The sequence below is a fragment of the Gambusia affinis genome, linkage group LG12, assembly GCF_019740435.1.
Source record: "Gambusia affinis linkage group LG12, SWU_Gaff_1.0, whole genome shotgun sequence".
Classification (NCBI taxonomy): domain Eukaryota; kingdom Metazoa; phylum Chordata; class Actinopteri; order Cyprinodontiformes; family Poeciliidae; genus Gambusia; species Gambusia affinis.
In genome coordinates, this window is record NC_057879.1 from 17867567 (window position 1) to 17895427 (window position 27861).

General features: G+C 38.4%; 1 protein-coding gene across 2 annotated transcripts; it reads left to right on the forward strand.

The window, feature by feature from the left end:
• The first annotated feature begins 1992 nt into the window (after positions 1–1992).
• cables1 (Cdk5 and Abl enzyme substrate 1) lies at positions 1993–22658 on the forward strand. Of its 2 annotated transcripts, XM_044133986.1 has the most exons (10): positions 1993–2698; positions 10801–10872; positions 10962–11054; positions 12871–12948; positions 16351–16453; positions 18147–18303; positions 18397–18500; positions 19844–19950; positions 20112–20319; positions 21140–22658. In XM_044133986.1, the coding sequence occupies exons 1-10, from the start codon at positions 2124–2126 to the stop codon at positions 21278–21280; spliced, it is 1638 nt and encodes a 545-aa protein (XP_043989921.1). In that variant the 5' UTR covers positions 1993–2123; the 3' UTR covers positions 21281–22658. The 2 variants fall into 2 exon arrangements, with proteins under 2 accessions (XP_043989921.1, XP_043989922.1); XM_044133987.1 differs by lacking the exon at positions 12871–12948 and having other exon boundaries at positions 1996–2698.
• Positions 22659–27861: the final 5203 nt, after the last annotated feature.

A 27861-nucleotide genomic window follows, 5' to 3' on the forward strand; every position in this document is an offset into this window, starting at 1 on the left:
ATCTGTAGCCTGTTTGAAACACACAGATTTTAAATACGGTAAATATTTCTGATTCGTGCTATTGTAACATACATACTATAACTGTGAGATTTTCTACCACCAGCTAAATGCTCTTGCAGTAAGTTTCAGGAAGCAAGACATGTAGTGCAGCAGGGACCTCTAGTGGCATTGTCTGCATGTTTTTAGCAGAGCAAATATGCAAACTTTAACGTGTTTGACTTTAGAATGTATTAGACTAATTTGTGCAGTTGTGGGGCTGCATGGTTGCCTTGCAGCAAGAATGTTCTGGGTTTGAATCCTGGCCCGGGGTTTTTCCGCATGGAGTTTGCATGTCCTCCCTGTGCAAGCATTGGTTCTCTCCTAGATGTACAGTTGTGTCTGTTTTGCAGAGGTCTTAACAATGTGTCTCCTGGCTAGGACAGATTGTCCTTCCTTACATTGTTGCTTGTAATGTTGCCGCAAAGTTTGTACGAATTTGTTAATGAACAGGTTTCCCAACAAGCATTTCTATCAAGTCGAGATCTGGACTTCAACTAAATCATCGCTCTTTGTTTTTCACCAAATGTGTCATTGAACATGTTGTACATTTAGATCTAACTTTATAAATAAACAAATATGCTACACTGTTCTTATTAACATTTTTCAAATTTTTGCACGTGCTGATTTTTGGAATCATTCAGCACTCAAATATCCATCCATACATCTGTTATGTAAACCTGTTTATGCTTGCGAGGTTGCAAACATTAGTGCAAAAAATCTAGGGCTGTTTTGTTCTAACGGTATAAAAACACTGAAATAAAGGGGAAATGACCCTTTGATTTTGGTCAACTAGTTAGACAAAAACTTAATGTCAGTGTGGCAAATGAAAGATGAAGAAAGTCATACAAAACAAAATTAACTAAAATGTTATGCTTTTTAATATATAATTTTAGACTTTTAAATATAGCTAATGTAATAAGATTAAAAAAAAACAATCTGGAGATTTGAACATTTTGTCTTTCAAGGGAGGTGTGGAGGTAAATTTTTAATAAATATGTAATATTTTAATAAATATATTCATGTATTGCATGTTATTATACCTGAAAAACCCTCAAATTAAATTTCATGCTTTTCCAAGACTGCATGAATCCTCAAATGAGTACAATAAAACATATGACAATAAAATATGGTAAAATTAGGTTTGCCATATTTTAAAAGCAACAACACAACATTTTTCAGGGTCTAACAAACTGTTTTTTCTAAGACGTTAAACATGGATGTTTTTTAGGTACTTGAAAATATCAGGTCATTTTAAGATCAGACAAGCCAATAGACCTAAATTAAACTTATGAACGTCTATTCTGGCTGTTGATTTAGGGAACCACACAAAGATAAGTGGCCCTCTTCTGGTCACCCCAAACAAACCTTTCTGGAAGCACCCCTGCTCATCCATTAACATTTTCTCCACACCTCTTTGCAAAAAATACCACTAGATGGCATATTAAAGCGAGTTACTGCCAGTGACTCGCTTTAAAAAAAAAAACTGCATAGCATGTCAAGCAGACAGATGGCGCAGTTGCTCCAGAGATGCTGACTTGCACGTTTCAGAAAACGATCTATTTTCTAAAAACAATCTAAGCCAGGCCCCATTCTGCCAGCTCCCATTGATCGCAGTACAAACATCTGTACCTTGTGAGTATTAAGCAAGCAGAAGGTATATTTAAACAAGCCTGGGTGAAAGAAAAAGAAAGTTTGATCACCTTTGTGTTTAAGATTTACTGTTTAAATGAGTGAAGCTAAATTGTTAACGTGGCAGGAAAATCTATCTATCTTATCCATGCTTGGAAATATCCTGATAAAGTGTATGTAATTTTGGTATGCTCTGTCAGAGAACAGAGAAGCTTCAGCAGTCAGGAAAAGGTAAAAAAAAAAAAAAAAAAAAAAAAACTGGACTTCCTCAAAGCTCATTGGTCCAGATTTTCCCTGTGCTGCCACAATACTGCACACACGTGACCTCCCTGTTTTCACCCAGTTAAACGCATGTACTTAAAAGACTGGCTCCTCCATTCACCCACACAAACACGATCAGAACAATATTCATGTCCACAAGGTAAGATCGACACTCTGATCGCTGGGAGCGGACCATGGCGGCTGCCACGAGCAGCAACACATCCACAGCCACGCTTCAGCAGATAAAGCACCCCAGCATTGAGCATACACGGAAACGCATAGACCCAAAGAGGAGGCAAGCAGCGCTGTCCTTTCTCAGCAACATTTCTTTAGACGGTCGACCCGTGCAAGACGATGCAGACGATCAGAACCAGGAGGATAACTCGCTGGAAGCACGGACTAGACAGAACCTGGTTTCTCTGGAACGCTTCGGGGCGCACGGCGCTGCTGGCACCGCCGAGGCTGCAGCTGCCTCTGCGGCTGCCGCTGCAGCGACCACGGCCACTCAGGCGCTCGCTTTAGCAACCCAGTCTCGGCTCGCCAGCTGGGGCAGCTGTGGAACGGGTTCCGCCGCTGCCCCGGCGGCTGCAGACACGGAGGGCGACGCTTTTATGCCCTCCACGTTCAACTCGCCTTTCTCCGCGGTCCCAGTGGCAACCAGAGGGAGGCTGCAGACTTACACTCAGGGAGTCCTTCCTGCCGTCTACTCCAGGCAGTTCTCCCCGAGCTTCAGCCTGGAGGGCGGACAGATAGAGCAGCAGAGGTCAAGGTAAATGTAAATAGTGGCTTTTCTTCACTGAGTGGTGTGTGGAGACACGCCCTGCAACACGTCTGGTATTTTTTTTTTTTTTTTTTTTGCTTACTAGTTAATATTCTGCATTCTCACATCTCCAGTGTTTGTAATAATTTTAAGCAAAGCAACTGGTGTTTCTAACTTCATAAGTGCCTTTGCATGAATGCATTGTCCCATTGCATGTTTTCCAAGAGTGGCTCAAGGTTGCATGGGTAAAAATGAACAAAGTAATCCACTTAAAATCACCATCTACCATAGCATCGCTTTTGCATGTTTTTGACATTACATTTGTCAAAAACATGCATTTGTCACTCGTGCAAGTTTTTCTATAACAATTTTTTCTTAATATATTTGAAAATTTCCTCCGTAGATTTCCTCCTTGCTGGACAACTGAAGTCGTCTTATGTAATATTCTCATTTACCATTCTGTGGTGTTTTGCGAAATGCACTGCAACCTGTCTGATAATATCTCTGTGAAAAGTTTCTTGATCCTTTTTACTGAATGATGTTTCCAACCTGTAATACTCACATGTGCAAAAAGGCACAAGTGTTCTAAAGGTTCCCAAAGCAGAATTAAATTTTTTGGGGTCCCCCTTAGACAACCTTGACGTCACCATCACATCTGCCTGATAGTAAAAACACTATTTGCTTGCAAAATTTTCAAAACTTCCATCAAACAAATATTTTCATGTGTTGGAGCAAAAAAAAAAAAAAGGTAAAAACACATACACCGAACGTTTAAATAACACAGTAGATATAAAAATTGAAAAACTGACTGCAGCTGCAGTCCAAGCGTTGTGAATCTTCCCCAAACTGTTGAATGTGCTTTGCTTCACAATCACGTCCAGGTTGTGATTATCCATGTTGCTTTTGAACTTTTGTACCACACTTTTCCTTCCATTTAACTTTACATTTCTTGAATAAAGCAGTCTGTGGACAGTCAACTTACCGGTATTTAGCAATAACCTCTTGTGGTGTAATATTCAGGTGGTGGGTATTTTGTGATTATTATCTGGACATTTGTCCCATCAGCTGTCATTTTTATGATTGTCTACATCAAAGCATACAATTTCTCTAATAATATACTATTAATTAATTTTAAGTAATATTTCCTTTATAAGACTTTTATGAGCATAAGTTAGTTGTGGTTGTCCCATCTGCACTATGTATTTATCAATCAGCAGGTCTGCAGCTGTCCTTTGTGCTCCAGTTAATTCTTATCAAGAGAAATTCTTTAATTCAGTCAAGTTAAAGTTAAGAATGTGGATAAACAACTTGTATTTCACAAAAAAAAAGGACTCCAAGAAAAACGTCCAAATATCTCAGATCTCACTAACTTCCATGCTCGTAAACAGACAGTGAGGTATGGTTTCATTCATAAACCTGATGTCTGCCTGCTGTGACAAATTGAAAACACGGAAACAAAGTGACACCAAGTACCTTTGGGGTTAAGATAAGAAGTATAAAAGAAATGTTTTATTTCATGGGTTTACATTTAAAGTTGGCTCTTTTGTAACCAAACTACAATGTCTTCTGACGGGTGATTTGAAACCGTAACAAACCCAAGGAATGTTCAGCAATTATTGTTTCATTTCCTGCTTTTCCACATGAATGAATGAACATTCTGACCAGTTTCCGTGAAGATTTGGTATAGTCAGCCGCTTCGAAAAGTGCACTCAGTTCCAGGCAACACACTTAGCTTGGACACAACAAAGCACAACAGGAGGAGAGTTCAGCTGCACTCCATGTAGGTGCTATCATGGCCATGACTCACCAAGATTCATTGGCTCCACAGGGAATCAGCTGGTTTCAGTTTTATTTTGTTCTCTTTTGCTTTCTGTGCATCTTTTTTTTTTTTTTTCAGTGTGATTTTCTTTTTGTGGAACTGACTTTTACAGCTTCGCCCACACTTGCTTTTTGCTCTGTGTGACGTAAACATCCTGTAACTCTACACCCTTGTCCGACTCCACGTGTAGCAGTGGCTAGCTGTTTCTCTACTCTTATTTGCCCCCTTTTGTCTATTTAATATTTGTGTTGGAGCTTGAGATTGAGGGAGGGTCTCGGCTGACCACAGAAGCAAGACAGATGTCAGTCCTCTAATGACTCTCAACCTGCTTTCAGCTCATTTCTCCTCAGTTTTTTTCCATTCAGAGCCCCTCTGGCCAAACCCCCCACCTCACCCATCTGGCTAAATCCTTTCCACCCTCTGGTGTCTCTGCCACACATCTTCAGGAAGCTCTGGGTTATGGTGAAACACTCAGTAAACTGTTATTTCCCCTTCTTGGGCGTGCTGTGGTGGCCTACATAATTTTGCTTTTATTCACTTTTAGTGGCTTGTGCAAATGGTGAGGAGGGGAAAACTCTCTTTCAAATTTTGATGTGGGCTGAGATTCTCACCAAAGTACCACACTGCATGAATCTATTTTTACAAATCAGTGCAAGAATCTGGAATTAAACCCATTTATATTGTCTGGACACAATCTTTCTTCATGCATAATGAATATATGCAATCAAGTAAGATGAATGATAATATAGAAATAAATTTACACCATTTGAAATAAGGTGAGAAGATTCAGGGAGAAAATTACATTTGTGCACATTCTAAAAGAAGCTTACAGTTAAGTTATTAATACTACATCAGACAATAATAACTACGCAAATATATTTAAATCTGTGTTCTTAAATATTGCTACTCTAAAACCTCTGCCCTATATCTTATAGATGTCTGCCTGATTTAATCTGGTGCGGCTTCTGTTTTCACTGACAGCTAATGTTGCAGAGTCAGTATAATCAGATGTGCAGTAATATAACTAAAACACACAGGACACACATGATGTTAGGAAAAAAGTTGCTTTCAATAAGGTTGTTGAATGTCTCCATCCCTTCATCCTCCCATTCCCACTTCTCCTAACATTGGGGCTGCCTGTCTTCTGGTGGACATCTGGTCACCAGACAAATGCAGGGCAACAAAGCACACACATTAGCACATTGAGGAGCAGCATGTACATGAGTGTGATTGATGGCGCTAAGACCTTCCTCCTGGCATGATTGGTTGTTTCTTACCTGAGCGGTGCATTTCTGCATATAGCTTTTTTATTTTTTTTTTTACAGATCATTTGTCTCATGTTGTACTATCACATAGTAGTGACAGTGACGGTTTTAACAAATATTTTAAAAATATATTTTTTCTGAACATTACATACTGCAGCTTTAAGTAGTTTCAGAGTGTTATGAAATGATCAACAATGGATTGTAAACCAGACTGAAGCTCTACCTCCTTCAAAGAATACAGAATTTAGGATTATTGCAGTTGCACCTGCCTTTGAACTTTGTAGTGTTCAAAGGCAGGTGATTAAAAATGTAATCATCTTGACAAAATTGCCGGTAATACTTTTATAGATTGGTAAAAGACAACTAGTAAGGTTTTACGAGAACTACACTATTCATGAATTTGAACTTTAAATATCTATTGAAACAAAGATTAAGAAAACGAATTAAAACTAAATGCCTTACCAGAAATCTCAGGATAGATAGGTGCTCATGTAGCCTATAAACATTTCCCAGTGTCCATTATGACCCCTAAACCTTACAGAAGAATAACTTTTATTTGGGCTGAAACTTAATTTATGCTTACTTTTGAAAAAATTCAAGAAGAATTTTTAGAGATAAGATATTCTTAATGGAGACCTGCATTTTGCTGTTATTGAGCAACCCTACAACTCTCACCCCAGTTGCTCCATTAATAATTTCAGTATAAAGTTGCTAAACTCTGACTGTGTCCTGCTTTTGAAGGACATTCGCATAAAAGGAATTCTAATGCCAAGAAATGAGTAACCTGCTGTGGGAGTTCGACCATGTTCTACGGGTGCGTGAACAGACGAGCGCTCTCCACACAGGGCTGGGTTTGTTTTTCCCTGGGCAGCTGGTGGAAACATGACGAGAGGTCCCTGGCTGGGAGAGGCAGGATGCCCATGCTTTCTGAGAAGCAGCCTGGCTCTGTATTTTCTGCTCTCCGCTTCCTCTCTCTGAGGAATTAGAGACACACTCTCTCTTCAGAGATTTTGGCCTCGAGTCCTGCTCCCATTCAGGAAGTCGCGGAGGCTCTGATGTGTCTCCAGAATAGATTCACCTAGAGGCCAGGGGCTTCTTCAAACCCTCAGAATCTAATGTGGAAATATGATGATTAACTTTAGGTTCTTTGCACTCTTCAGTATATATTCATCATAAATCAGTGCACCAAGAGCCGAGCTTTAAATATAGAACCCCATTTCCCATCTGGTGCTGCATGCTGGAGGTGTAGAACAATTATAGCCATTTGTCTTTTCCTCCTCCATCACAGTCGGACAAAAGCTTCTCACATCCTGTTTTAATTTTGTTCACACTAAACGGCAGTAATCCAGAAACTTGTACTTTCAGTGATTTAACAAACTGGCTGGAAACAAGGGAGTATGAGCCAACATAATAGTCCGCTCATGTTTTGTGTGATTAGTTCACATATCTTTGGTTATGAGGTCGATTGTTGCGTGGTGAGGTCATGGTTGGCATGATCACAGAGTTATATAAGAAGGCTTTATTTTCCTTCAGAGTCTTGCAATGTCTGGGCTGTGAAACATATGGTCAGAAAGTCCACAAGGAGCTGAATTTTTTTCTTTTTTCTCCTCACATATTTACTTGCTATGCTTGCCAATTATAAACTAACAGTTTCAGTTGTGGATGTTTATAAGACGCTATGAACTTTTCTTATTGTCTTTTGTGCCCAATTATATTTTAAGTTGCCTCATGTATCCCATTTGTTCCGGTCCTTTCGAGGATCAGAGAGGCTCAGCTCCCCAAGATTTGTTTTTTAGGTCCTCTCATCAGATAATCAAGTCCCCACTTCCCCCTTCGCAGGGCCTTTTATGTGCGAATAAAACCAGACCTTAACATTTACTTTTACTCTGTTGCAAAATGGAAGACCATGTCCTGTGGCAAACTGCCAACAGGTCGTACGTGTGAAACCTTCTAATCTCCACTTCCAACCCTCTGTTGTTTTATAACTATGCTCAACTCACTGAGCAAGATTGGAAATCCCTTTTATGCACATTTTATTACAAGATAATTTCATTGCATTCATTGATGTAATGCTGCATGAATTGAGGTCATGCATGGGCAAAATTACCTTAGGCAACAATAACAGGGACTGTTTAAAAGAAACTGGAGGCTACAAGCCATTTTCAAAGCGCCGTACTCAAACCAGTTAATGTCTAACTGAAGGGCTAGACACTGATTGTTCTGACCCTTGATCTCAAGTTGTGTTGAGAATGAATGAGTGGCCATGCTGTTGTTTTTGTCTCCAGGATTTGTGCTGGCCAGGGAAACATCTTTTGCATTAAGAACAGCAGCTGTTCATCCACAGTGGTTGAATCAGAGTTCAAATATGAAAGCTGGAGTTGCGACAAAGCAAACAGGAAACATCATGGTTAGTTTGCTAGTAAATAGCTTTTTGAAGTTTTCTATTTACAGAGATTTGAGTTGGAAGTGGACAAAATGTCTCACAGAAGAGACTAATTGTTGTAACCATTTCTTATCAAGATTGGTTTTTATCACTTAAGATAAGACATTTGCAGAGTCCCCAGTCCAATATTACTTTAAAATGAATATAATACTTTTATATGGGAAATTCACTTATCTTTCCTTATCTCTGTGATACTGAGAGCAACAAACCAGTTAGACAAACAGGAACAGAATTAGCTTTTTGTGCATGCAACAGATATTGCAAAATTTTCTTAAAAGAAACACTTGCTTAATCATACATTGATTAAGCAAACCCACATGTGTTTAAAACCGAGGCTGCAGGAATAAAATGATAAAGGTTAAAACACCAAAGCAACAAACTGTAGCAATTGAGGAAATGTCACTGTTTAATTATAAATGCATTGCAAAATATCAATTATTTAAAATGGCTCCAGTGGCTTTTTGGAAGATTAGGCAATTCCATAATTAAAGTGACTCTGTGAAAGAAAGCATGCCCCTCGAGGAAGGCTGCAGCCATGGATCATTACTTTGCCTGTTCGTGTCTGAGAGGAGGATGATTAAAGACTGGGCATAAATCACATGATCACTCTCCTTCAACCCTGGGTCAGAGGTCAGACCAGACCCCCTTCTATTATGACGCATAAGCAGAGCCCCAGTGGATGTCACTTCAATTCTTTCTAGTTAAACTTAGATTATTGTTCTGGGCAATTTTTTTATTCTTCTTTTTTTTTTTTTTTGATAAGAGATTGATGGTCTGTATTTTGTTTTTTTCTTAGCTCTGTATACCATCAAACACATTTATCTTACACATTTATTCATTTCTGCTCCACTATTTCATATTTACGTTTAAAGGGAGGATCAGTTCCACACTGTTGTTCTAACTGAAGTCAGAAGAAAAATGTAGTATTTCAGTTCTTTAGGTCAGTTGTCCCCAACCTTTTTAGTACAGCGGACCAGTCAACCCTTCCTAAATTTTCTGTGGACCAGGGAGGGGAGATATAGGAGTAATAGGGGGAGACCGAGACCGATGCCGTCGTTTCTTACGACGGGGGGGGTTGTTTCTTACTCATTCTGCAGCATGTTGCCGTGGAAGACGTAACCGACAGCATCCGGTTTAGGATTTTCAAAATATAAGCTCCTCCAGACTCAATACATAAAACTGACATATTTAATTATTCCTTGCGCAGCCTGGTACCAATTGGTCCACGGACTGGTACCTGACCGCGGCTCGGTGGTTGGGGACCACTGCTTTAGATCATTAATGGGTTAACTTCTCACTGTTTAAATTTTGGGGGGTTGTAAAACTTTTGAGTCAGACTAAATTGTTAGACAGCATTGTTTCTGTGGTGCTAATCATGCAATTATAACCTAATTTTGAAACTGCTTTGGAATACTTAGCTTTCACATGTGGGTTTTATTTTCTGAAACTGGCAGCTGATCACATACTAAAAGCGTTGCAGCAGCAGAATTTAGTCAAGCAGCTAAAGTGTGAAATAAAGGCCATCTGTGACCAAATGTGTTACACAAAAGGCTCGAGGAGCCAGCTCGTTATCCTCTTAGCAGCTCTGATCCTGGGAAATACTATGTGCTCTTTATGAGACTGAGGAGATTACTGACCACAAAAGCATGCAGTGCTGATGTAATAGATGGTAGACATGACAGTTTGTGTATTAATCAACTGTCATAGTTGATGTCAGAGCGTTAAGTCAAAACTATGACTTTTTAACAAAGATCTCTCTCTACTAATATAGAAAACAATTAAAGGCAAATAGCCTGGTTAAAGTTCTACCTGAAACTGATCATGAATTCAGTAATATGGACTTTGCTTTGTTTTTAGTTTAATTTTTTACAATATGTCTAAATGTAACTTTTATCTAAACATCCGTTTTGCTGTCATTTCATATTTACTATCATTTGGTAATAATTGGCTTGTCTTTCTTTAATGCAGAAACTTGATGCTTAGATTCTGTCAACAAAAATGCTTCTGCTCATAAAGACTGATGGAGAAAATATTGTAATTTATTAAATGTATGTTTTCAGATGTCCCCATGTTTTGGTTTTTGTTGGAAAAATGAAAAGAAATGTAAAGACTCATATCTGAGTTTGAGATGCATGATATATAATATGCAATTATTTGGTGAATGTTATGTAAACAACATAACTTTAATTAATAAACAAATATTTGAACATTGTGACAGTTTTTCTTCTTTGGTTTCAGAGCACACATAGGTCCCAGATTGTGAGTTGAAAATCTAGCTACTGAAAAATAAAAGTATTATTTCTAGCTCAACAAGGTTTTCTTGAAAAGGTTGCTACTTGCCGACAACTGATGTTTTGGGAATGTTTGTGTTTACTGCTCCTTACTGCTTCTTTAGCTTCTAAAACATTTTATGGTGCATTTGACATTGTTTGACCTTCAGTTAAGTTTCTTTGCTGTGTCATATTTGTAGTCATTTTGCTGGAACTATTCCACAAAATAAAATTTTATTCTGTTAATGCGATGGGGGAAATTTAATTCACATCCTCTTAAGTTTAAGGTTGCGTTCTTCTGCCTGTTTTCACAGGAGGAGACTCATCTCTCAGCGCTCTTCACTAGAAACTCTAGAAGACATTGAGGAAAATGCTCCTTTACGCAGGTACAAGCAAAAATTCCCCACATTAACTGGAGGAATGTCTTCTGCTTTTTCTTTTCCTTTCCGACTGCTATGTTTGTTTTGTATTTTAGATGTCGAACCCTATCGGGTTCACCCCGACCAAAGAGCTTCAAGAAGATCCACTTCATAAAGAACATGCGGCAACACGATATGCACAATGGAAGGTATGAAGTCAAACAGAGCCGTCCTCCAGTCAAAGCAGAGTTCTCACTGAATGATGGCAGGCTGCCCCAGTCAATGAAGTGCAGCTTGGTTTTTATTCTCACATTACAGGCCCGGTCCATTCACAGCATAGTGCTCTGACTCTTAAACAAACAAAACTGGAAATCCCATCTGGTTGTTCATTTATGTAATCCAATGAACTTTCTTTTTTTTTTTTTATCTTTTTTCGATCACTGTTGAGTTTTCTTTTAAATCACACAATCTGTCTCACTGCTGAATGCTGAATCTCATATTGGCATCACATGTTCTCTTAAGCATGTTTGCAGCACAGAAATCATTCACGTCAAACAAATTCTGCTGATCTTCAAACGATTATTGAACACACACTCAGTCATACTTTTTCAGAGACTCAGTATTTTATTGCTGGTCAGGTCGTCTCATGAAGATTTGAGATCTAGTTGAATGCTGGTCTTTCATCTAAATAGGTATAAGTTTATGTTCTATTTTAGAGCATTATTGAACATTTGGCTTATACAAAGGAAGCAATTTTGTCCACAGCTTGTTAGAAAAGATGGTGACTGATCGTATTTTTAAAGAGGAACTCATTCTTGCCCTCATATGCTTAGTATTAATTAATGTGCTAAAGAAGTTGGCAACTTGGTACTGGTGTTGTTTACGAACTGGATTTTATTTGATAGAGTGACCTTATGTCTATGAGAAGTAATTCTTGAAGTAAGTATTTAACATGTTTTTAAAATTTTTGGTCAGCTTTAATGGGAACAATAAGTCATTGGAAAAATGCATCATGTTTCTTTCTAATTACTGACTTACTATATAAAGTCTTTAAGCAACAATTTTGCTTTTCGGAAGATTTTTTCTCATTTATTTTTGTTACAGTCCTGATGTCTGACAATTTTCAGGGGAAATGCTGTTTGTTTAAACCATCTAATACTTGCATACAAAATAGTTAAAAAGCATTTTCTTCCATTTATAGGTGTTTGCTTTTACTTTTTTCTCACTTATATGTTTCGGTTTTTAATATCAGAAGAAGATAACTTGAGTAAACATAAAGCTGTTTTAAAACATTGATTTTATTTACTTATTTATATAAAAAGTTGTCCAATTCGGCTTGGATCGGGACATTTGGAAATGTCCAGATCTGAACACTGTTTCAATACTTAGGATTGGATTGAACCAATAGGCATCAAATTCTTCATGACGGCGCTTAAAGACACCCATTGTATAAAGTATATTTTGGAAGAGATTTCCAGAGATTTTCATGCTGTTAAAAGCCCAGTGTTGGAGTAGGAATAGTGTTATTTATTCCAAAATAGCATCATCTTTGTTTTTGATTCTCTAGCATTTTCAGGTATAGTCATAAAAGAGCTAGGTAAAAAAATGTCTTTGACATTTTCTAGAGTGCATACACTCAGCAGCAGCTTACTTTTTCATTTTATGAACCTTTTGTTCTTAAATTATGTTTCAAGAAACCTAGTAACAGCATTTCTCTGACTATGTCAGGTATGGGGACTTACTTTCAACAAACCATTTTTTTTGCATCTGGCTCACTGGGTCTGAAGATTTGTTGATTACTGTAAAACAGTAAAGTATTCTGTATTATTTCTCATTAGAAGTGAAATATTGAGAACTAGTAGTGATGCAAAGCTTTTGCACACACCACATATCAAAGTTTCACAGTGAAGGTTTTCAGTCTTCTCTTTACTCTGATGTTTTACCTGCCATCTTTCTCCAACTTCAACCAGTGGATCTTCACCAGATAGATGCTCATTAGCTTGTTCACCATTTTCTTTTTCATAGGATAGTCCTTATCAGTGGCAGAAGATCCTTCTATAGTGTATTTTCTATCCTGCCCTATCAAGATTGTAGCCAAGCAGGGTATGTATCAGACGGCATGCCGTACTTTTATGACTCCGCCCATCCTGTACTCCCTCTGTCCTTTATTCCGCCCATATTTCTCCTTTGTCGACGCGCTCTCCCTTCAAAGCTTGATTTTGGCTGATGCATTTTTTTATTATGATGGTATCATAAATACAAAGTGGGCTGAAAAATGGCTTCAAGGGCTTAATTGTGTGCATACATGTGTAAGTATTAATAGACTAGATAGCTTTTCTGCTTGTTGCCTCTATTGCTTTTTGTCATAATTGCTCTGGTGGCTTGTGGGCTCTCATCCTTCCCCCCCCCCACACATTAATTTTGACCATAGCTGGCTTTGCTGTCCATCCTGTTTACCATTCCTGGGGTTATTGCTCTTCTTAGATGTAGTCTTTTAAAGCCTGAAACTATAATACTGCATTATTATTTGGCTTAATTCTAAGCCATGCTTTTTTTGTTTCTTCTCTACCACTCTTACAGTTCTCCACTGTATAGAAGAGCTGATTTCCAGCTAACACATTTCTGTTTTTAGAATTCAATATAAAAGGGTTCTACCTGGTTTGCATATAGATGAGCTGTATTGAAAACTGGTTCTGACCCCTAACTGATGACACAGTTTAGAGGAAGCGGAAAGGGAAACAGGCCAGGTAAACAACTGAGAATACAATGCACAGAAAGAAAAGCTTCATGTTGAGGTTTAGTGCAGAGCACAGCAGGCTCAGAGTATTTGTGGAATGCCCTAAGCCAACCAGTCAGTGCAGGGTCAAAGGTTAATAAGCCCCTTCTGCTCTGTCAGTGTACACATTTGCCTGCTTTTTGAGGCATATTGGCAGTTTTCAGTTAGATGTCTGCTGCTTGTTTTATGCTGAACAGAATTGCACCAGACGACTCAGTTGAAACTGTTGATTGATATTTAACACTAACACATCTTTTCTGAATAGTTGCTTACATGTTGCAGTATAAGTGAACTCCAAAAAGAGCTCTACTGAAGATCAGCATGTCCTTCTCACATTTTGTAATTAAGTTCTTACCCTAAATTGGATTATTTTATTCACCATTTCCGTTTAAGCTTCTATCTATGTGTCATAGAAAATCATTGATTTATGCACTAAGTTTAGGGGTTTGAAAAGTCTGTTGTACTGTACTTGTTTTTGCTAGTTTAGAAAAATATTTATGCTAACTGGACTTGTATCTTCCTCCCTGCCTGAGTCAAAAAAAAATAATATTTTAGCTATTAAACAGTTTAAATTATTGGCTCTTAAAAGGATATCTTTAAATATAGTTATTTAGGCTTTCACAGGTAAACTTCATCATGGTACATTAGAGTTCTAAAGTTCTGGTTACAAAAATCTATTGTTCTTGTGGTCGAAAGGCAGACGGTGTTGGAAGAACAAGAACTTTCTCTGGCTGCATGTGCATAGTAACATGAACTGCCCCTCCCAACACTTTGCTGCACACTGTTGATCAGCTGGCTATTAAAGAGCTTCTAAACTTCTTCTCTTACACCAACAAAGCCGTTTCAAAATCAACTGTTTACATGAACAGTCAATTAAATTAATATAGATATAATTACATCAGTAAGACTACTTTGCTATATAATTTTAGTATTGTCTTTCTGCTAGTAGATCATGTTATACATTTTGATTACATTTTTTATGTCAATTCTATGAAAGGTAGTTTTAAAAAAATTTCTTTCTATCTAAGGAAGTCCAGACTATTTCACCAAGTCATTGACTTGGCCACAACCCCATACTGACAGAATTTACAAGTCCCTGCTTAGATGAGATAGGTTGCTTGTAACCGTCTGCATTTGGGGGAAATGATGGCAGAGCGACAAACAAAACTGAACAGAGCACCTTAGATCAGGAGTCCATCTGTTATAAGAAAATGACAAGTAAATAAACATCAAGTTTCAGGTTGAGCTGAGGGAAATCAAATATTTATGTTTAACAGCAGTATGAAACCACATATTCTGCTCTGGGTCGTTGGGCTGTACTGTTGGTTGTGGGCTGTGGTGGAAATGTAATCCTATGTAAAAGCCTTAAACCTTTTCAGATGTTGGCAATAAATGCTCTTACACGTAAAGTTGAAGAAGCTCAAACCTCCTGTACTTGGCGTTGAGACTCTATATGATAGTTTATAAAGTGTTTATTGAAATATCTAATAGCTTGAGATTTTTATTACCTTTCTTGTGATTTCACTTATTTTAAAGCTTGCTTTGACATGATAAGAACCGAAACACTAACAAACAGATTACATAAAACCTGAGATTCATGCATGTTGCTGAATAACTTTTCCTTCTCATTAATTCATTGTTCATTTTCAGGATAACAAAGGAGAAACTTTTCTATGTTTTGTCTTTGTCCTTTAAATGTTCTTGCTTGAATCCATTCATCTTTTTCCACTTTTTTTTTCCATTATTTGGTTAAAGCTGCCATGCTGCATTGGGGTCTCTTTTCCTGCGACGTGTCAACACCGTGCCTTGCACTGCTTGTCTGTCTGATAACACAGTTTTTATTGCAACTGATTAGATGCCATGTGTCGCCAAACCACAGGATTTATGTGTGTGCATATGGATACAGAGTTAAACAGAAAGCAAGACTGTAACAGGGACGATAAGGGGTCAGAAGACAAACAGTTACGGTGTTAGCACATGTCTCTGGCTGTCAGAGTGCATTTGTGCTTAATATTAGAGAAAAAATAATTTGGCTATAGGCATGGGTTGTTTGTTTGCTTTGGATACTAAAAGTAAGAATGATTCATTACCTAGTTACGGAGCTGTTTATTATTAGTATGTAATCGAACAACTTACTTGGAAATAACAAAAAATATATTCATTGAAAAAACTGCAGTTGCTTTTCTATATATAGTTAGTCATTTTTAGCCCAGCAAAAAATATGTTTGTTCCATTGGTGTGTGGCTGGAAAACGAGTATTTTCAGACATCAGTATGGGTATTGTGTGTTGTGCACAATCTTTTCACAGAAATATTTAGCTTATTCAGCATGTGTATAGTCTCAACCTGCCCACACGTTGCCCCACTGACACACATTTGGCTCTGCAGCCATCTGTTGTAGGACACACTCCCACATCAGTATGGCATCTCGGGCTTGGGTGAGGCAGCAGCTGACAGAGTTTGGCTCAGTTTTCTCCTCCATCCTGCCTCCCCAGGGCACAATTTATTTAAGAGTGCTCCGAGAAGCTCCTGAAAACACGAGCCGTTAACAGAAACCAGGCCAGCCGATGAGCACAGATCGATACTGGGTCTGTATGTGTAAAGTAGAGCATGAGTGTGTAAGGAAGATGAGATGGAGCAGGGCTAAAACAAGAGGGAGGGAGTGTGGGGGTTGGACGAGTTGCAGCATGATTTGTTTGGTGGGAGCTCTAAAACTCTTGTGCTCACTAGGGACATAAGGGCGGAAGGGCGTCAGCGTCACCCGTCAGGAGGCGTAAGTGCCAAGGAAATGGTGATTGGACTGGAGGGAGTGGAGTTGGGAGCAGATGGAAAGGTGAGAAGCCATCAAAGATCTGCGAAGATCAAACTTGTCTTCTTGACTTGGATTAGAAAGTATGCAATATTTTGAAGTATGTGCAAAAGCTTTCATACACCTTACATTTTTTTTTTACATTTTGTCACCTTAAAACCATAAACCTTAATAATTTCAGTGGGATCCTGGGTTACAGACCAACACAAAGTATTTTAAAATTGTGAAGAGGAAGGAAAATGATTCATGGTTTTTAAAAAAATGTTCACTGTAGCTTGCATCTATATTCAGCCTTCTCCTAATAAAATCTACCTGACAGGACAACATTAGCCGCTCACTCCACAAACATGACTTTCAGGACAAAGCTGTTGTTAAAAGATAGACTTATTGGCAGGAACTGGCACAAACCATATAGAAGACACAATGAAAATGTGGAAGAAAGTGCTTTGGTCTGCCTAGACCAGAGTTAAATCTTTTGAGATACATTCCATAAACTATTTGTTGGGAAACTTAAAACTACTCATCACCACCATGTTTCTCTAGAGGGTGGCTGCATTATGGGGTGAAACTTTTCTTCAGAAGGGTGAGGTAAGCTTCTCTGAATTTTTGGGATGATGAGTGGAAGAAAACGTGTCTGAAGCTGTTAAAGACTTGAGACCGAGACAAAAGTTAAACTTTTAGGAAAACTTTGACAGCTGAGGTTTAGATCAAGGACTTCAAAGGGACACCGGTCCTCAAGGACCTTCATGTCCTGCAGGCATTAGATACAACTCAGAATCTATGGCACCACTTAAAAAAATGCTTTTAAGACGATTTCCATTGAATCTGACTGAGCTTGTGCTATTTTACTCAGAAAAATGAGCAGAAATCTTCTTTATCTAGATGAGCAAAAGCCCAGAGCACTTAGAGTTGCAACTGCTGCTCAAGTTAGTTCTTTGAAGTATTGTCTCAGCAGAGCTTATCACAAATAAATGAAATACTTCTTCAGATGTATATTTTACTTAGTTAAAAAAATATTCAAATATAAATCATGTATCCTTCTCTTTGGTCTATCAAGAGTACAAAATAAAAAAGTTATTTCTGTTTGTGGTTGTAAATAAACAAAATGTGAAAAAGTTTAGGTGGTATGGATGCACTTGTGGGATGTTTCATATAGATATTTTAAATGAATAAACTAGCTACCCAGACATACTGACGTAAAGCCAGTTGTAAATGGGATGGATACATTTCAGGACAAACTGTAAATAAACCTGTTATTCTTTTTGATACTGTATCATGTTGCATCATATGCATATGAATGTAAATAACACATTTGTGCACTGTATATCAAAAAGCGATGTGCAAAATATTGCTGAAATATTTTGCATATGTAAGCGATATGCATGTTCAAAAATCCACTGGATTGGATTGTGGGTCATAAATATCTACTGTAGAAATCATTAAATCAGATTTTATCAGGCAGAGCATTTCAGGCACACTGCTGTTAGTCTGAAGAAGGCTTATGGGACCAAAACATTATGCTTAAAGTATCAATATGGGAGCTTAATCTGCTGTGCCTATCGATTTTAATTATCTCTATGTTTATTTATTTTTTCTCTACTGCATTGAAAACAAATTTCTCTGGTATAGAAATAGGCTGGGATGTCTGGAGTTTAGCATTCCACCTCGGAAATCTTTTGGTATTTTAATATTCAGATAAACATTCTTTTGTTTTCAGACTGTTTCGTACACCCAGTTCTTGTATCCCACCAACGCTCTGGGCGGTCGAAGGAACACCATTGACTCTACCTCGTCCTTCTCTCAGTCTCGAAACGCGAGCTACCGCAGCCTCAGTCTGGGCAGAGCCAACAGCAACCAGAGCAGCTTGGACACAGGCGAGTGAACTTAGACTCTTCTTAAAGGAAGCCGTTCACACGCAAACTCCAGGTTTAAGCTCATGTTGTTTTGTTTGTTGGTCCACTCTGCAGGGAACGACTTTGGAGATTTTCGCGAGTATGACCCAAACCTGCTGGATGACCCACAGTGGCCCTGTGGAAAGCACAAGAGAGTGCTCATCTTTCCCTCTTACATGGTGAGACGATACTGCGTCTAACACGGCACTACAAGCAGCAGCAACAACAGCCTCTGAGCGGGTTGGGAAGGTTGTTTTCATTCAAAACAAATAGGAAGAGGCTCTTCTCCGCTTCGACACGTAGCCTCAGTATTCCACTGCAGTTATTTTTTGACCTTTTGTGCTCAGCATCCCCCGTCTTCACCAGGAAGAATAACACCGGAAAGATTTGTCTGCAGTTTATTCCTAAAAAACAGTTTAAAGTATCAGCTTTTTTTGGAATATTTTCAGACAATTTCTAATCATCAAGGCCAGTGATTCTGTTTCTCATCCAATGGAATGCAGTAAATAGAACATTTTATCTCTGCTATTGTTTAGCAGCTTTAAAAACTAGATCATTTTTGTTTTTCCTCATAAAAGAGCGGATGTTTTATTGTGGAAAAGGGATTACAGGACTAAACTCCCTCCTTATATTTTCCTGCTTTGCTTAATTTTTTCCTCTGACTTGCTGAATGAACATCAAGGACGGATATAATTATAATGTTAGTCAAGGACACTCTCTCTTCCTTCAATAGCAAAAGCCAGCATCCAACAACAATGGCTATTGTGTTTACTACTGGAATGGAACAAGAGTGTTCTCTGTGTTTCAAGAACATGGGGTACTTGGTAGACAGCAGAAAGCATGGTTGTGGTTCTTAATAGATGTACAATAAAAAAAAAAAAAGAAGATTAGAGGAAGATGGAATTGTGTGTAAACTAAATGAATGCTGAAGAATTTGTAGTGGTTTATCAATTTTAGGCAACACAAGCTATAGGAACCCAAAATCCTTATTTGTAAAAAAGATATATATATATATATATATATATATATATATATATATATATATATATATATATATATATATATATATATATAAAATGCATATTTTCCATTAACTATATAATTCTGCATTTAATTGTGCTGGTCTGCAACAAAAATTCCCAATACCTAAGTTTGTGACTGTAATGTGACAAAAAGTACAAATAAAAAAAAGGATGGAGGTATTGATACTTTTGCACAGCACTGTTCATTATAACAGAGAATTAGCAGCCATTGTAACCTGTTGTTTCATTGACAAGACTTAGGAAAATCCTGAAAATAAAACAATGTTCTTATCAACAAGCTAAAACAATCAACTGCTCATTGGTTCTCTCACATTACTAAAACATCAGTGTCCCAGATTGTCCTTTAAGTGTCCTGGATAAAGCCAGTGTCCAGATTCTTCATCAGACCTTGAAATCCAACACTCACACGTGAGGATATTAAGTTATCCGCAAAGATCACTGGGTGACACTGTCTCTGTTTCTTTTCTTTGGCCTTCCAGACCACGGTCATCGAATACGTCAAGCCCTTTGACCTGAAAAAGGACATGAATGAGACCTTCAAGGAGAAATTCCCCCACATTCGTCTCACTCTAAGCAAGATACGGAGGTAAACCATCCAGAATGTCAAGAATTAAAATTTTCTTTTCTTTTTGCATTTGAAATTAAATTAGCATGAGCATAGGATGTGTTACTTCTAGTTTGTCTTAGTCAGTATTGGCTATTTTTTTTTTATCCCCTTCTCTTCTTCAAACTTAAACTTTTTCACAGCTTGAAAAGAGAGATAAAAAAACTGGCCCAGGATGAATGCGGGTACGAGGAGCCGACTGTGGCCATGGCTTTCGTCTACTTCGAAAAACTCGTTTTTCAAGGCAAGCTGAACAAACAAAACCGCAAACTCTGCGCTGGAGCCTGCGTCCTCCTGGCAGCCAAGATTGGCGGTGATCTTAAGAAACACGAGGTCAAGCTTCTTATCGATGTAGGTCTTCTCGTCCACACAACCAGAAAACAAATGTTTGCAGTTTGTCATGTAGAGGTCCTTTAATAGGGGACAGGTTCAGTCTTCTCATAATAATCATAGAGTCCGCTGAGGTGGCTTTTTAGTGCATTCAGTTGCATCACCAGTTGTAGGCTGGTTAATGAGAGAAAGCAAGCTAAAGCAGGAGCTAACATGTACGGGCAGATACACCGTACACGTGTATCTGCCTATGTAGAGGAAAGAGCAAAAATTACTCTGATTTATTTGGTGAAATAAGTCTAAAGAGGTAAGTGTAAGGATTTTCCTATGTTTGCTCATAGAGCTCAAGCAAAAAGGGACAGAAAATCTGGTTTTAAAAATACTGGAAGAATACTGACGGATGTATGTCAGCCAAGGTGTTTCTGAACATTCTCCAGCTTAGCAGAAATGACCAGTTTGCCACAAGACGTGCATTTGCAATTTATATCTAGCTAAGTAGTGCATAAACAGAGAGAATTAAAAGTAGAAGTTTTAAGGATGAGTTTTGCATGTGAACATTACATTTTGCCGCCATTACACACCATACATTCATTGGTTAATGTTTCATTGATCGTGTTTCAAAAGCAACTCTAAACAGCTAGGTTTTTAATCTAGATTTAATCTAAGACAGTATATAGGTCCATAATAAAGTTGGAAAAAGCACAGTTGCAAACCTCCCACCTAACCTGACAGACTGGGAAGGACAACAATAATGAGAGAAGCTGCCATAACTGCCATGGTAACGCTGGAGGAGCTGCAGAGATCCACAACTTGAGTGTCCTCTCGTGAATTCTCTCTACAGAAACTGGAGGAGCGATTCCGGGTGAACCGCAGAGAGCTGATAGCGTTCGAGTTTCCCGTTTTGGTAGCACTGGAGTTCAACCTGCACCTGCCCGAACACGAGGTTATGCCTCACTACAGACGCCTGCTGCAAACCTCTTAGCATTGGTAAACCATCAGGAGGACAGCAGCTGGGTTCTCCTGATCCTCCCCCCACAACCCTTTAGGATTCATCCTCCTCCTCCTTGTGACCACTACAGATGAAACCCTTCTATTCTCTCATTTCACTATGATTTGCCAAAAAGACTCTTATTTTTATTTTTTCATATTTACTCTCACTACATGGACTTCTTACCAATTTGTATCTCATCTGCTTTACTTCAAGTAAATTTTCTCTTGTTGATTAGAGAACATTTTTTTATATATACATATATATATATTGTTTTGCTTCTTCATAAATCTTGTCTTACCTCTTCAGCAGCATTAAAATATTTTAAGAAAGCCTTTTTTAAAGCTGCTGTTTCTAGCAGGACTGTTATTCCTCGGGAGTGACTCATCTTTTTGCAAGTGTTTGTAATGAAAGTGCACTTTTTGGCATATCACAAGATTTTTTACCCATCTCGGGAACTAACCCAGAAGAACAATAAGCTAAACGTGTAATTTAATTGGACCTTTGATCCTGTCAGAACACTTTCTAGCCAGAGAAATCTGCATGGACATTTCTTAGTATTTGTACACGGGCAAAGAAGATGCAGCCTCTTTTTTGTTCAGATCGTTTTCTACCACTTAAATGTTTGCTACGGACTCCCTGAGGCCAGACACGCTTTTATCAGTGTCAGATTTCCTGTGCTCTATGTTAGAGTGTATTGCTGGCACATTTATGGTGCTTTGTTGCGGGAGCTGTTAACGCGTGCTAGAAATGCCATTAACCAGCAGACAGGGCTGGCAGTGGTGTGCTCGGACGTCTGGGGGGTGGAGGGAGCGTTACGATGCAAATATATCTTCTCTGCTGAAGTGTCCTTGAACAAGACACCGGGGTTCCTACAGGCAAAAGGAGCTGTTTGTTTTTAGCCCACTGTTGACCTCTGTGAGGAATCCGTTTAAAACGAGGGCCCAGGCAGGGAGCGCGGAAAAATCGGATCAAATATTTGCTTTAACTTGAATGTGTTGCTTTAATCATTTTGTAATCAACTTCAGCTGCTTAACAATTACATTTACTGGTCTGTTCTTAATAAGTCTTTGAAATGTCTCACACACTACCAGAGAGGTCACTGCATTAGAAGTGTAAACTAAAACATGCTATTTGGTGCTGCTATACACATAGATGGTGTCTTACAGTGTAGTGATCATAAAAGCAATTTTCATCAGAGAAAGATTGATTGTGTTGTTTTTAAAGTAAAAGAAAAATGCTTCTTTCTGTCTGCAAGCCCAAAGAAACTGTTGTAAGATGCACTCAGTACTCTGTGAGTAAGGACTCATGGGTGACATGCTTAGCCTGTTTATGTTTGTAAATAAAAACTTCTTTGCTTGTTCAATCTGAACTAGACTTTTTTTTGTGCTCATCACTGAAAAAAACTGAATAAGTTTTAGGATTTTTTTTTTTTTTTGTCAAGAATTATATATCATTGAAACACTGAAATGCTGTCAGAAGCAAGTTGACCATCACTGGCAAGTTGTCAAACTATTTTAGAAATGATGAGATGTTCCATTCATTTCAATATGGCCCAAGATTATTACAAAAAGCTTGATATTTGATGAACTACACCAACTGACCATAGTCAAAATGTCCTGAATGAACAGAATACAAGAAAAGCTGAATGCTTGGAATGGCACAAAGTATGCAGAAATAGATAAGTTGTGAAAAACGCAGAGGAACAGCATTCACACTAGTTATCTTCATTAGTTCCCCATATGAATAAATAGAATATACACTATACACTAATATACACTAAAATTTTGTGTGGCAAAATTTTGTAAGTAGAATCTTTTCAAGTAGTAGAATCTTTTCAAAATAAATTTTGAAAAGATTGCAGAGAGATGACAGTCAGGTTTTCAAAAAGTGTTGGGAGGTGTTGGACATAAGAAACTCATCAATGTTGAAGGCCAGCCAATTTAAAGTTTAGGTAAAGCTTTAGCAAATGCTCAATTCCTTCTTTACAGTTTAATCTTTTCCTTCCAACATCCAGGAGCATCTGCTCCCCCACCCTCAGTGATTTTTTAATAATGTGAAGAGTTCAAATGTGAGGGAGTTAGGAATGTGCTAATCTAATTAGTGAATCAAAAAAAAAAACTTGAAAGATTATATAATTTTATCTGAAATTAGTGGGTAAGACAGTAGAGGGGACTCAGCCTCACTAACGTATCTGTCGAGGTTCGTTGAAGGTGGAAAACAAAGGTTTTGCATAAATACAGGGAGAGAAAAGATTGCAGTGGACAAGTAAAACAAAAAGAACATTACCTGGAAATGAAAACAAAAGAAAAATGCATTCTCCTAGGAGAGAAAGCATTGGGGGAAATTATTTGACCACAAAACTTAACAAATCTCCTGCAGCCAAAGACACGGAAAACAAAACTAAACAAATATATATATTTCATCCCCGCCAGGAGGTATTTTGTGGGCTCTAGTGTCCCTTATATGACAGCAGGCTGACAGGAAAGGAGAGGGGGTAAGACATGTGGCAAACGTCGGCTGGGTCCGGGAATTGAACTCGCGACCGCCATGTTGAGGACTGAAGGCCTCCAAATGTGGGTCGCGCTATCCCCTATGCCACCACAGCACGCCCAACAAAAATATTTTTCAGAACAAAATAAAAAACAATTCTATGTGCCAAAATGTGGATTAACTATTGTTGTAAAACTACATGTACTACAAGTAAAGATGTGGTTTTGCCTTCAGGCAAAACCACATCTTTACTTGTAGTTGCATCCAGGAACCCAGTCAGGGCCATTCACACCCAGAGGCCACTGAGACACACAACCTGAACTTTGTTCATTTAAAGCCTTGAGAGGTGAAGATTCAAAGGAGTTTATCATATGTCTCAAATATTATAAAATAGACACATACATTCATGTTTATCACATCAGTGTAACATCTGACTGGATGTTTCTTCCAAGGAGACTAAGTAACCCAGTCAAACCAGCTTCTGATCAGGTCAGTTTTCAGCTACAATGTTACCTAACTTCAGGCTGAACCGGTCCTAGAAGTCTGTCTGTTTTTCCCACATCTTTCTTATGGTAATCATACCTGTTCCAATGTGGCTCTGAATGAATACTTATCAATCCTATGACAGTGGCATTATTTCTTTTACATGAGCTCCTATTACTTATTAAAAGTCTTGTGAACTGCATTTGACTTTACGCACTACTATGCATTGGTCTATTATCTAATTTTCCAATATAATACATTGAAGTTTGTGGCTGTACAGGTAATGTAACAAATTAGAGGGGAAAAAAACGCTTCAAGGACTACTAATATTAGTATAAGTTTTCAGTATTTTTCTTATACAAATCAAATCAGAAAATTAAACTTGTAGAAAAAAACCATAATTGGAATTTTGGTTTCAAATATTTTCTCAGAAGCTTCTGTGTTCTTGTGAACAGCTGGACACTTGGAACTCATTGCAAAAGAAAACGATGGGATCAGGTGAGAGATCAGGAAGAAAGTGAATAAACAAATGTCAAAATGAGTCTACTGTTTTTATTTAAACAACGAAAGCTTTTTTGTACTTCATGGTCAACTAGCCAATTACAGATTTTTATTTATAGTTCTTCAGAGTTTGCAGGAGTTTTACCATTCACTATTTAGAAAATCTTTAGACATGAATTGGTTTCATCAGACATATTCGTTTGGATTTTACTGGAAATGATTGCACCTGTTGTTCTGATGCAATCTGAGAGGTCAGTTTCTCACCAGGTGGGAGCTGTCCTCAACCTCACACATCCAACGTAAACACCGTAGTCACACCAGTCCCGTGCTGCCTTCAAAACAAACAAGCCTGGCCCAATAGTGGACCAACACCATGCATGGCTTAGTCCCACTCTATTGAGGGCCTAATTCCCTCTCACTATCTCATAAAGGAGGCTATTGACAGCCCTTCCTGAGTCCAGCTCACACATAAGTGACCCTCATTGTGAAAATATTTGCTCCAGGGTTGCGAGAAGTCCATCGCTCTTCATGTTAAATTAACAACACTCAGCTGAAATGGCATTTTTGAACTGTTCTTGTCACAATACAGTGACTCAGGAGGTTTTTTTTTTTTTTTTTTATCTTCAACAGTTTGTAAACATTGCTGCTGTGTCTATTTAGCTGCTGTTCATTTAAAAAACAAAAAACAATTAGTTGATTTCTGGTTAAAATCCACTGCTATCATGCAGAAACTGAATCGATTTTCTGAAGCTGGTCTGAGTTCAGCATAGGGTTAAGCACTGCAGGTGGACCTAAAAATCTGATCCACTCACAAGGCGGCTACCTAATCCCTTTTGTTCCAAACCAAGGTTCAACTGAGCCCAGCGTAACTGAAAACCACTGACGCAAAGCAGTCATTAAACACTTCGAATGCTTATTTATTGATGGATCTTGGAACTTAATAACAAAAATCTGTCTGCCTCCTGTGAAGGTGGAAGTAAAAACAACCCATATGTGAGCCTAGAGCAGATGCTCTATAATGTATTAGAGGGTAAAATATAAAACTAGGGAAAAACCCCCATAAAATCATAAAACTGTGTTTGCTTGTTTTCATTGTGTCTGGGATGTACAGTAATTGTTCAGTGCTTCCTGTATATTGAGCAGATGTCAGTTTTATCAGTCAAACCTCATTAGTTAGGGTTACTATAAAGGTCCATCAGATGTCAACCTCATACTTTTAGCAGCCATCAACAAGCTTAACATCATTCTGTTTGGTTAATTGACCACTAGTATTGGTACAACTAAGTTAAATTGGTCGGTCTCCTGGAAAAGCCCAGCTTTTTAACACAGTCCTCCACCAAAACTGTAGGGACCATAACCCGCTGGACACAGAGACATTTCTTAACAAGGTGTCAAAGTCAAACACTAAAATAAACAAAAAGCTTTTTGATTAAAAAACCAAACAATTTTTGTTTTTATATATTGTTACAATCTTCCAAAAACACAAGTAAAAAACATGTTTGTTTGTGAAATCAGATTCTTCAATTAGCAGACCTCTGTTAACTTTGAGGTTTATGAGGAAACAGGAACTGAAAGTGAATTATTGTGATAGAATAAACCTCATCCCTTGAGATCTGACTTTAGGCACTTCATGCAAATTTCCTCTGGGGGGCGTTATATTCTGCATTTGTCTTCTGGTTTTGCTTTCTAGTCACACAAACGTTTCAGAAGATCAGACAAAGATAATTTAAATACAAATATTGAATATAGACAGAGGAAGACGGAGCACCTTAAGAGCTCACCTATGCACAACATGCCAACTCCATACAGGGACGCCCCCAGGCCAGGGTTCAAACCCACAACCTTCTTACAGCAATGCAACAGTGCTGTTTGTGTCCAAGCAGCACACTGATGTTTCAGTGTCTCCCATTTCTCTGCAAACTTTGGTTGCTACTGGTGTCTTCCTGAATTTCTAAACCAATTTGAACAGATTGTCATAGCTAGTTAAAATGTCGTTGCTCCATTACGACAATAACTGAACTCATATATCAAAACAGGCTTGGAGATTGTCTTCTGTGAGTCCTGATCACTTTAATAACCCATATTACATTGAGCTGCTATTCTTTGCCCTGTAGACTTTACTATTCCTTTTTTGCCTTCATGTCTTGAATTTTATTTTTGTGACTTATTGTTTAAAAATCCTCTATGTATTCATGCAAGTACATAAGTTTAACCAAAAGTGGCACTTTCAAATACTTTCATTTCTCACATCTGCAAAGACTGCACTCCACATGCTGTGTGTTTCTCATAGTGTTTTTCATGCCTCACTGAACTAGAATACCCTCCTCTGTTCAGTGTGTCTGAGCCTTGATGGAAGACAGGGAACAGGTCAGAGTCAAGAGAGAGTGGGGAGCCTCTCCCTTCTTACATAATAGCACTCTGGCAACCTGCACATTTTCTCCTGTAGACAGCACCGCAGACCTGCAGAGGAAATTAATATTTTAATCTCTCAGTCACACTGAAAGGACAGTCCCGCTCCCACGGGGGAGGAGGATAAATAAGTCATGAGTTTGCGGGGTTGTGTGACAACAGGGCTGAGCAGACAGTCACAACAACAAATGGTGAGAGGAAGTGGACAGGTCTCAACTTGGCAGCAACTTTCGGATGGGATGCGAGCGACTCGACGGCCTCTCAAGATTTGGGGAAGCAATAACCGGGGGTGACCAGTTATTATGGAGAACAATGGGATTGCTGTAACTGGTTTATAGAAACATATTTCTGCAGATGAGTGATCTAAAAACACTTGTTGCCCTGCAGAAAATTAAAGCAAAAGCACTGCCAACCTCTCTTACAGTGAGAAAAATGAGGTCACTCCCACTAGCATTACTGGGAGATCATGCAGGCTCTCCTGAGTGAATGGGGTCAGGCGCCACACTGTGGTTAGACTCAACTATGTCAGTCAATTTGTGAAAATGAGCTCCCAACAGGTCAACGTTTGCCAAACTAAAACATTTTAGTGGGGCTATGCATGTAAACCTTTAAAAAACCCAAAGTAATACAAACATAGAAAATATCAGAACAAAAGAGTCCAAAAAAAAAAAAAAAAAACACAAAACAAG